Raw genomic sequence first — 12,148 nt, forward strand, 5'->3', positions numbered from 1 at the left:
TTATTGATGTTAATGGAGATGCATCAGCAGAAATGGGGCAGGGAGGAACATATAAGGTATAGGTTTATTATGTTAATGTTATATACTAACTGTTAATCATAAGTTAAACATTATGGCAATTGTAAATTGTGTAATGTAATATATTTGGTAACCACTAAGAAATCACCAAGAAAAAACATACAGAAGAAGGAAGAAAGCAAAAAGACTTTCACAAGAAAACAGCCAAATATAAAGAAAAACAGAAAAATCAGAAAACACTCAGAGAAGAGTTGATACCAATCGTACTCAATCTCTTCAAAAACATAGAAGAGGAAGGAACACTACCAGACTCTTTCTTTGAAGCCAGCATAACCCCGATTCCTAAACCAGGCAAAGATCTTCACAAGAAAAAAAAAAAAAATTACAAACCAATATCTCTTATGAACATAGATGCAAAAATTTCCAACAAAATTCTAGCCAACAGGCTATAGTAACATACCATAAAAATCGTACACCATGATCAAGTGGGATTCATACCAGGATTACAAGGATGGTTCAACGTTAGAAAATCAATCAGTATAATCCACCACGTAAACAGAACAAAGGAAAAGAACCATATGATTCTATCAATTGATGCAGAAAAGATATTCAATAAAATTCACCACCCTTTCCTCATAAAAAATCTCGGCAAAATAGGAATAGAAGGGAAATTTCTCAACATAATTAAGGACATATACGCAAAACCTACAGCCAACATTATGCCCAACAGAGAAAGTCTGAAAGCTGCGCCTTTGAGAATGGGAATAGGACAAGGATGCCCATTATCACCAGGCTTATTTAACATTGTACTGGAAGTCTTAGCCAGAGCAATAAGACAAAAAAAAAAAAAAAAAGAGAGAGAGAAAAAAATATCCGAATCAGAAAGGAAGAAGTAAAACTAAGTCTCTATTTACAGATGATATGGTTATGGTCCTATACATAAAAATAAAACAAACAAACAAAAAACTCGTTGTCGTCAAGTAGATACCGATTCACAGAGACTCGCTAGAATGGTGTAGAATTGTCCCATAGGATTTCCAAAGACTGGCTAGTGGATTCGAGCTGCTGACCATTTGGTTAGCAACCAAGCTCTTAACCACTGCACCATCAGGGCTTCCATCCTATACACAGAGGACTCTACATATTCCACAAGAAAACTACTGGAACTAACAGAAGAATTTAGCAATGCCAGGGTATAGGATCAACACACAAAAATCTTTTGGGTTCCTCTACACTAACGGAGTACTCTGAAAAGGAAATCAAGAAAACAAAACCATTTACAATAACCTCCAGATCAATAAAATATCTAGGAATTAACCTAATCAGAGACATAAAATTCTTATACAATGAGAATTAGAAAACACTACTCTAAGAGACTAAAAGAGACCTACAAAAATGAAAGACATCCTTTGCTCATGGATTGGAAGACATAATACAGCAAAAACGTCAATTCTACCTAAAACTATCTACAGATACAATGTAATCCTGATACAAATGCCAACAACCTTCTTTACTGAAATGGAAAACTAATGACCAGCTTCATAAGAAAGGAAAGAAAGCCTGAATAGCCAAAGCAGTATTGAAGAAAAAACAAAGCAGGAGGCCTCACACTTCTGACATCAAAACATACTATACAGCCATGGTAATCAAAACTTCCTGGTATTGGTTCAATGATAGACACATAGACCTGTGGAATAGAATTGAGAACTCAGAATTACAGCCATGTATGGACAAATAATTTGGGATGCGGGGGGTCAAAGTCCATTCAGAGTGTCAGAAACAATCTCTTTAATAAGTGGTGCTGATAAAACTGGATAGCAACCTGCAGAAAACTGAGACAGGACCCATAACTCACACCATACACACACACACACACGCACACACATACACAAACTTATAAGAATCAAAGACCTAAGTGTTCAATGTAAAACCATAAAATTCCTAGGAGAAAACTATGGGGCCTAATCTTTTGTAAAAATAGGATAACAAACATAACAAAAAATGCATGACCAGAAGAAGACAAAATAGATAAATGAGACCACATAAGAATTAAAAACTTATGCTCATCGAAAGATTTTATCAAAAGAGTAAATAGACAACCTACAGACTGGGAAAAAATCTTCAGAAATGACTTACCTGATAAAGGTCCAATCTCTAAAATTGATAGAAAACTGCAACAACCAAAAACAAAAAGACAAACATCTCAATCACAAAATGAGCAAAGGACGTGAATAGGACCTTCACTGAAGAGGACATCTACGCAACCGACACTCGTGTGAAACAATGTTCACAACTGTTATCCGTTAGAGAAATGTAGATCAAAACTGCAACGAGAGGCTGAGGGCTGGAGACCATGGTTTCTGGACATGTAGCTCAACTGGCATAAAATATTTTATAAAGAAAATGTTCTACATCCTACTTTGATGAGTAGGGTCTGGGGTCTTAAAAGCTTGTGAACAGCCATTTAGGATACTCCACTGGTCTCACACCATCTGAAGCAAGGAAGAATGAAGAAAACCAAAGACACAAGGGGGAGATTAGTCCAAAGGACTAACAGACCACAACTACCACAGCCACTACCAGACTGAGTCCAGCACAACTAGGTGGTGCCCAGCTACCAACACCAACTGTTCTGATAAGGATCACAATCGAGGGTCTCAGACAGAGCTAGAGAAAAGTGTAGAACAAAATTCTAACTCACAAAAAAAGATCAGACTTAATGGCCTGACAGAGACTAGAAAAACAACAAGAATAGTGCCCCCAGGCACCCTTTTAACTCAGTACTAAAGTCACTCCTGAGGTTCACCCTTCAGCCAAAGATTAGACAGGCACATAAAGCAAATAATAATACACGTAGTTCAACTACATATACCAGTCTAAATGGGCACACCATACCAGGAATAAGGACAAGAAGGCAAGAAGGGATAGGAAAGCTGCAGGAGTGGAAATGGAGAACACGAGGTAGAGAAGGGGAGAGTGTTGGCCTGTCGTGGGGTTGCCGACCAAGGTTCCAAAACAATATGTCTATTAATTGTTTAATGAGAAACTAATTTGTTTTATTAACCTTCATATAAAGCATAATAAAAAAAGAAAGAAAATGACAATGAGATACCATTTTCTGCTGGCTAAAATGGTAGTGATTAAAAACAAACAATAAAAACAAAAGTTGGAGAGAATGTAGGGAGTTTGGAACACTTATCCATTGCTGGTGTGACCGTAAAATGATACAACCACTATGGAAGACCATATGGTGCTTTCTCAAAACACCAGAAATAGAACTACCCTGTGATCCAGCAATCCCACTCCTTTTTTTTTTTTTAATAGGCCTAAAAAAAACTACTTTAAAGGACATCAGCAGACACATGTACACCTATGTTCATTGCTGCTTTATTCATGATAGCAGCAGAATGGATAAGCAAATTGCAGTACATAACATACAAAGAAATGCTATGCAACCATAAAGACCAATGATGAGTCTGCAAAACATATTATAACCATGGATTGACCTGGAGGGCATAACGTTAAGTGAAATAAGTCAAGCATATAAGGACAAATATTGTATGATTCCTGTTTTATAAGAAGATAAGAATAGATGCATAGAGACCAGTATTTGTTAGTGGTTACCAGGGAGAGGAGGGGTGGAGGGGAAAGTACACTTTAGATCATAGAGAATTGTGATTTTTGGTGATGGGAAAACTGCCGCCAAATGTGGATGTAGTGAACACAGCACAACCAAGGTAAAAACAAGTGTTTGAGCGCAGATGGATGGATAGAGTCATACTGGTATTTCAGTAGGTACAGGTGTATACATAGGTGAGTCCAGGCCCATGTATTCATTGAAAGCACAAATACAGATATTACTCATATATAACCAAACACATTCCAAAATTGGTTTTCAGGGTTTAAAAGCTAGGACCATAGTCTCATGGGACAACTCAGTCTATTTGCATAAAACACTTCATGAAAATCACAATCTGCATTCTAGTAAAGTCAGTAGTATCTGGGGTCTTTAAAGCTTGTCGGGGGCCATCTTAGATACAACTACTGGCTTCCACATACTAGGAGCAAAACAGTAAGCAGGTAATCAAAATCTCAGAAGAGAAACAAGTCTACACGAGCCACAATCTCATGTATCCTGAGACCAGAAGAACTAGATGGTACCTGGCTAGCACCATTGACCATTCTCACCATGGTCACAATTGATAGCCCCAGATAGAATGGGAGAAAAATGAGGAGCAGAACTCAAATTCTTTAAAAAAAAAAAAAAAAAAGCCAGACAAACTGGAACAGTAGAGAACAGAAGACTCCCTGAGACTGTTGCCCTGAGACACTCTTTAAACCTGGGACCAATCTTATCCCCTGCGATCACCTTTTAGTGAACTTATAGTGAAATAGCAGAATGACACACAAAACAAAGGATATTACCTGTAAGATTGGTGCACTACTTAAAAATCATCTGTATGAGACCAAAAGGTCAACAATTACTCAAAATCAAAGATGAGAAGATAAGGGGGCAGGGAAACTAGAGTACTGGAAACAAACAAAAAAAAAAAACAGAACACAAGAGAATGTTGGCACATCATAACAGATGTAACTTATGTCACTGAACAATAAAATAGGAACCTAACTTGCTGTGTAAACTTTCACCAAAAGTTCAATAAAATATTATTTATAAGAAAAGGGGGTAAGCCAATATTACTTTATTTTTACACAAATATCGCACGCTGTCTGCGTTTGTTTGCCAGCTGCGCCTGCACCACGATGCACCCTCCCAAGCACCGCCATGCCAGTCCTCTTCCCCATGTTGTGGAAAAATTACCATAGGGTGCTTCTAGAAATACCTTGGGGGCCTCAGGCGGGGAGGGGGGGAGAGCCCGACCAGCAAACAATTGGAGATGGAACACATAATTTGCATACAATACGGTATATTCTAGACTATTAGAACCAGAGAGTATCTTATGTACCTTAAATGAAGCAGCTTCAGGGAACAACAAAGAGAATCCTACTTCATACAGTTGAAGGTACACTCATGCAAGTCATTACCCCCAAAAGTATAAAAGATAGGATTTAAATAATTTTGTAAAAATTAACATTTACAACTTATAAAAAGAACCCAGGATTTTTTGTAAACACTGATCAATGTGGTGTTGTAGCTGAAGAGTAGAATAAAGGTCTAGGAATTATCTGTAAAGATTTTAGAAGCAAAAGAAGCAAGTTTTTTTTTTAATAAAAAATATAAGCTTAATAATAGAAGCCTTTTTTTTTTCATGATATCAAGGGAAAATAGGTGATCTTTTTCCATAGCGATGACAGCCAAGAAAACATAGTGCAGTTCTACTCTGTCACATGGATCGCTTTGAGGCGGAATTGACTAGACAGCACCCAACAACAACGTGTGTGTGTGTGTGTGTGTGTGTATACATATATATTTGAATAGACGTAAGCTGCTGACTTTTGAGGGTGATAGGTGTGTCCATTATCTTGATCGTGGTGGTGGTTACATCAGGGTGTATATATGTGTCAAAACTTACCATCAAATTGTATGCTATGAATATGTGCAGTTTATCGTACGTCAGTGATACCTCCATAAAACTGATAAATAAAACATAACAAATCTTGTGCAAATATACGTGTGAATTTAGTAGCTAGAAAAATCATTTTACAGAGTCACACAAGGTTCACACCCCTCCTCATAAGAAATTTGAACCAATTTCTTTACAACAGGAAATGTGAGGTGTTTCTAGATTTGTCTGTCCTTTGTGGGAAATCTGCACTACTGCCTGCGTAAATTCACATGTTTAAAAAAGACCAGACTTACTGGTCTGATGGAGACTGAAGAAACCCCAAGAGTTTGGCCTCCAGATACCCTTTTAACTCAGTACTGAAGTCATTCCTGAGGTTCACCCTTCAGCCAAAGATTAGACAGGCCTATGAAACAAAATGAGACTAAATGGGCACACCAGCCCAGGGGCAAGGAAGAGAAAACAAGAGGGGACAGGGAAACTGGTAACAGGGAACCCAGGGTCAAGAAGGGGATAGTGTTGACCAGTCATGGTGTTAGTAACCAACGTCACAAAACAATATGTGTACTAACTGTTAAATGAGAAACTCATTTTCTCTGTAAACCTTCATCTAAAGCCTAGTTCTTAAAGAAAGAAAGAAAATACAAGGAGCCCTGGTGGTGCAAATAAATAAATAAACTCACATGTTAGCATGACCACCCTATTTTAATGGATAGATGTTCCTTGAATATTTAAAATGGCAGGAGAGAAAATGCCCTATAGTGAATAAACATTGTGTGTGTGTGTGTTCGTGTGTGCGTGTGTGTGTGTGTGTGTATACTTACATTCATATACACACACACATATATATGTATAGTTTTGAAATCACATACAGGAAATTTTCTCACACATGGTATGTTGAGGTGCAGTAATTACATTTAGCCTTTATGTTTTCATCTGGAGTAAGAGTTTAGATAACTTCTAATGTGAGAGCACCAACTGTCTTCAGGCATTCCGAGTTGCAGGCTTTGCCGTTTGTGATTTTGGTAGCGTCATCAAATCACCAGAGTCTGCATTCGTTAGAGCAGACAGATAACCTGCGCCTTCTGTGTTCGTTCGCCAACCATGCCCTCCCCGCCCCCCAGGTATTTTTGTTAACAGCTATGCTCTTTTTCTTTTACAACACATAAAAAAATTGGCATAGCAACACTTATGAAAATACCTCCTGGGGGGAGGGTGTGGTTGGCAAACAAACATAGAAAACACGCATTTGCATAAAAATATAATACAGAGCACATGCCAGGATGACTTACACGTTCCTACATGCTATCTTTACAAGGCAGGAAAGACATTTTATTTTTCATTTATCTTGGTCAATGGTGACCCCTCTTTCCCTTTGTGCCGTTTCCTCCAGTACTGATGAACAGAGTTGTGCTGTTAATACAAACAATTGGTGGAAGTGGTAGGTGAAATATCATTACCTTTTAGAACCAAATGACTTTAAAATATTTTTCGTAAATATGCCTGTATTTTTCCATTATTGATTTCGAAACAATTGGAAGTCCCATGATTTTATGATGGTATTTAGCTTCATTCATTAGGAAATTCAAGCAGAATGGCTGGGAGAGGGGAATGGGAAGGAATGGGAATTAGGGGGAAATGTGTCAGTTATCTGTTAAGACAACAATGCCACATATTAATTACAAAATCTTAATGAAATGAAACAATACAAATTTATTTAGCACATGTGTTTGTGGGGTGGACTTGGTAGACCTCACCTAGGCTCATACATTTTTCTGCCATCAACTGCAGGTTAAAATAAACACCCTTGCTAATCTTGGTTGATCTTACATGTCTGGATGGTGGCTGATCTAGGTGTTGGATGATCTAGTACGGCCTTGGCTGGGATGTTTTGCATGACTTACCTTCATTCATGTCTCATCCTCCAGCAGACTGGCATGGTAATGATCACACGGGAGAGGAGCGAAATAAGGGAGACCCAATGCCTCAACTCTTTTCACACCTCTGTTTGAGACCATTGCTAACAGTCCATTGGCCAAAGAAGTCACATGGGGTCAGTCCAAGAGTCAGAATGAAAGTGCTGGATAAAATCACATGGTAAAGGGTGAGGATGCAGGAAGGAGTGAAGAATTAGGGACATTAGCACAGTTACTGTATAATAGACGGCATTTTCCAGCAGGAGGGATGGGAAGAGAGTAGGGAGGGATTGCCATTCTGGTTTTCAGACTGTAAGCTTAAAATGAATATTTGGTTTAGTCACGCAAATAAACCAACAACGACAACAGTGAAAGCCCTCCCAGCCATATTAATTTACTGATCATGTTTGTTAGGCCAATATGAGTTTCCCTTTTTAATTCATTTTTAAATATACTGGTCACAGTAACAAGTAGCAACCTTCCCAAACAACAAGGGCTATGGAAGGAACTTTCAATTCTGAAAGAATATACTTTTTGCCCTGTTGTGTCTTAAAAATAATCATTTTGCAATATCATTGTTGAAAGAAGAGTTCTGACATACTTCAGTTTTGGTCACTTCTTTTGGGAAGTAAATTTACATAAACCATACAGGACCACTTCATTTTCCCCAGTACCCAATCCACCAGCTACACCCACATCCTTTGTATCATATGGGTTTACTTAGTAGTCTAATGATTGTTCTCCCTGGAATTTCTAGCTAGGTTTTTACTGGGAAAATGGAGTAACAGCGGTGGGGTGGATGATCAACTTCTAGCCTGTCTGAAATAGCAAAGGATTAATGAGAAAACAAAGCTAATTTGGTTGTATTTAGCAAAATCACTCCCTTTTTAGAAAGAAACTCCTAAGTATCTCCTTCCAGAGGACAATTCTACCATTTCCACGGTTACTTTGAAGTGTGACTATTTATCCACGCACAAATACCAGTTATGAATATGTTCCTAACATAACTGGGAGGAGTTTGCCTCTTTACTTCTAAGGCGAGTTCACATTCCACTTCATTTGATTATTTTTCAACAATGTTTGTTATGTTCTTTTATGGTGTGCCAGTGCATTTTTGAAGCCCAGTTATTTAGAAGGGCAGCGGCCAACAGAGCTGAGACTAAAAGGGGGCCAAATATCTCTCCAGAAGCAAGATGTTACTTCAAGTTATGCATTACAAAGCGCTACTGTGACTCCAATAATCCCTTGTTTTTAAGGGGGGGTTTGCTAATGTGGAATTGGTTTCTTATCTTCACAGCCCCTAGTGAGCCTTTACTGTGCAAATTCGCTGATGGAGGACAAAAGAAGAGACAGAATCAAAGCAAATACACCCAGAACGGGAGGCCTTGGCCCAGGGAAGGAGAGGTGAGTCCTGAGTGATAACTTTTGCTCAGAAATTTGGAAACAGGCACCCCTTAGAAGGGCATCAAAGCTGATTTTGGGGACCATGGTGAAATTGGGTCCCGTGGAAACCAAATGGCTTCAAAGAGGGTGATGAGCAGGCTTATGTAAATGTGTTCAGAAACTCTGGTGGCATAGTGGTTAACCGCTACGGCTGCTAACCAAAAGGTCAGCAGTTCAGATCCACCAGGTGTTCCTTGGAAACTATCTGGCAGTTCTACTCTGTCCTATAGGGTCGCTATGAGTTGGAATTGGCTCCATGGCAATGGATTTGGCTTTGGTTTTGGTTTGTATAAACGTGTTCAAGATAAAATGAATCTAGAAGGATTTTAGGACTTCAAAATCAGTCTCAGTTCTACGCTTCATCAAGTTTTCTGTCTTTAAGAAGCCCGGAACCCAAAAGGCACTCACAGAAAGACTTATTTGCAAATAATTGGTCTGTAATTGTGTAATGGTTATAAAATGAGGGTATCATTACTCAAGAACACATTTTCAGTGAAATCAACAGAGAGAGTTAAATGCACTTTGAAAAATGCAAACTAAAAATTTAGATCTATTTCATTCTACCATTGAGATGATCTGGCTACTTGCACATCTGTGTGTATTTATGCATGTGACCACACATTAATAATGTGTTGATGTATGTTATATGTACGCATATATAATACTGATATATGTTATATACATGCATATGTAAGTATGTTTATACATATATCGGGAGCCCTGGTGGAGTACTGGTTAACAGCTTGGCTGCTAATCAAAAGGTTGGCAGTTCAACTGACTCAGTGGCACCTAACAACAACATATACATATATATATATATATATATATATATATATATAGGGTACGACATTTTCTGTTAGTCAAGAAGGAGAAAGAAAAGGTGATACACGTGGGGTTTTGCTTTCTACATCAGGGTGAAGGAAAATTATTTAACAGTTGCTCATCCATTTATCCCTCTAATACAGGAGAGTAGAAAAGCAAGCATATAGATCCAATGCCACTTGGGAATAGATTCCGTTTGTTTTTTTTTTTTAATGTAAGAAGACAAGAAAAAAAATGCCTGGGCTTCTGTGTGTCTTTTCATTCTTAGTGAAATGAAAAGAAGTTGTTTGAAGTACTTGAATAAATGCCATTTTGTACCAAGGCCATAATTTCAGCAGAGAAGCTTTATTTAGTATTTCTATTCAAAGCACCTACTTCATCCGTTTACCATTTAAGAGGCATCCTACTTAACGCAGCTTTTTATATTTTCAACACTGAGAGAGCAGTTGCAAGGAAATAAAGAAGGCTGGAATTTCTCGCAGCAAAACCTGTAGCCATTCTTCAGTTCTAAGACTGCTGTCTATTTGGAGTGTTTTCAGGCAGGTCTCAGAACCCATGAAAAAGTTCATAGCTGTGTTCAAGCACTGTAAAATCTACAACTCATGGCCTTCAGACATGAAAAAGAGAGTCATCGTTGAACATCTAAAGCTAAAAAAAAGATGAGCATTTCAATATTCTCATCTTTAAAGAAGCAGTTTATGTTATGTTCAAAAGAGAAGGGGTCGGGGGTGACCTAGACATGTAAATTTTATCATGTAGATTAGAGCATCCCTGGGCAGTTCCATTGCCCCCAGAAGACAGCTGATGACTGATAACACATTACCACACCATCCTATTCCAAACATCTGTGGTCCAGAAAGACACACTTGGTTTTCTTCCAATTTAATTGGGTCAAATACTTACTGATTAGAGATATCTCTGGATCTTAGGCCATAACCAGAAAACCCCGAGACTCCATTATGCAACTTAGCACTAACGACTAAGACCTCACTTCCTGTCTCCTTAAGAGCCTGCAATATTACTTCCACGTGATAGATGCCAAATGCCGCAAGATTCCTCAACCTAAGCCTACATTTCTTGGAAACTAAATCAGTATACATGAAGGAAATGCAGAATTAGAGCTGCCACCCTGCCACCGTATAGAGAATCCAGGTTTTTGGTTCAGAACATGATAAGTACCACGTGTTCTACGGCGTGGAAGCTATTAAGAAGTCAAGTTTAGAGCCCAGAACACCTTACAATGTAAATGTTTTGAAGGTATATTTCCAATCTTTGCTTTCAAAACTTGCAGTTTAAGAGCTATAGATTTTCCTATTGAATATGAAAATCAAGAGGCCATAGTAATTTATCTGTGGTTGGTAAAATATATATTCTAAACATGTAGACACAGAGAAAAGAAATCATTCAAAAAAGAAATGGCATTCACTAGAAGTTCGCTTATAAAATACCTTGTTTTGGAGATGAATGTGTTACTTTGTATACTTTGATTTTAGTTTTAGAAGTAGACACATCAAGAACGTTGGATAACTTTGCATGCCCATCATTACACATTTTTTCTTCTATTTTCCCTGACATTGTACTTGCTAGAGTAATTTAAAGTGTGCTAGCATGGTCGATAAAGCATATGATACAGCTTAATCCTATATAGGTAATATTTAATTTTTATGTACCAGTAAATTCTAACTACCATATTTCATTGATTCTATGACACTTTTTTTGGTGGTGGTGGTGTATTTTTTCCCCACATTTTAACGCTTTTGAAAATGGTTCTTCTCTTATATAAATCAATGGCATCTTACAAGACGATTGTATTTGCTTCTCCCAGTCGGAATCTACTGGAAGGCAACAGGTTTGGTTCGGTTTGGTTGTTGACCACCCTTTTTACATGAATTGAAACACTAGTCAAAGTGAGGACTATGGGTCATATTTTCAGGGGAGTCTTTTATTTTTTTAATCCCCTGCCTTCATCCAGTGTCAAGATGGAGACGTGCAACTTTCCTTAGTGTCCATGTCGGTTGGTTGGTTTTGATTCTCATTTACCTTTACATTCAGGTATAGCCCTTTGGCCTCCTAGATGCATCAGGAGAACCTCCTTGGTGGTGTTTTTGCTTCTTTGTTTTTTTTGGTACATGAAACAATGGTGCACCTTTCAATCCTTGTTGTCTTAGATAAGGTGAAAGTTGGTAACTTTGCTTGGGCTGGTTCAGAATTTGAGATAATGGAACAGACTAAAGCTAATGTTGGGGCCCTGGTGGCACAGTGGTTAAAGCGCTCAGCTGCTAACCAAAAGGTTAGTAGTTCCAATCCACCACCGCTCCTTGGAAACCCTTATGGGGCAGTACTGCTTTATCCTGTAGGGTTGCTATGAGTCAGAATCCACTCAACAGCAAAGGGAAGGCTAATGTTTACTTTTCTTTTCTCATAAAA

At 38.2% G+C, this 12,148-nt stretch overlaps 1 protein-coding gene across 1 annotated transcript in view; it reads left to right on the top strand.

Moving 5' to 3' along the window:
• Positions 1-9,282, top strand: part of LOC135228767 (RNA-binding motif, single-stranded-interacting protein 3-like) — a 144,200-nt gene extending 134,918 nt beyond the window's left edge. The window contains exon 3 of the mRNA XM_064277424.1: positions 8,754-9,282. Within this exon, the coding sequence (XP_064133494.1) occupies positions 8,754-8,875 (122 nt within the window). The 3' untranslated portion in view covers positions 8,876-9,282. The remainder of the gene's footprint in view (positions 1-8,753) is intronic.
• The last annotated feature ends 2,866 nt before the right edge of the window (positions 9,283-12,148 follow it).

The sequence above is a fragment of the Loxodonta africana genome, chromosome 27 (assembly GCF_030014295.1).
Source record: "Loxodonta africana isolate mLoxAfr1 chromosome 27, mLoxAfr1.hap2, whole genome shotgun sequence".
NCBI classification, from domain to species: domain Eukaryota; kingdom Metazoa; phylum Chordata; class Mammalia; order Proboscidea; family Elephantidae; genus Loxodonta; species Loxodonta africana.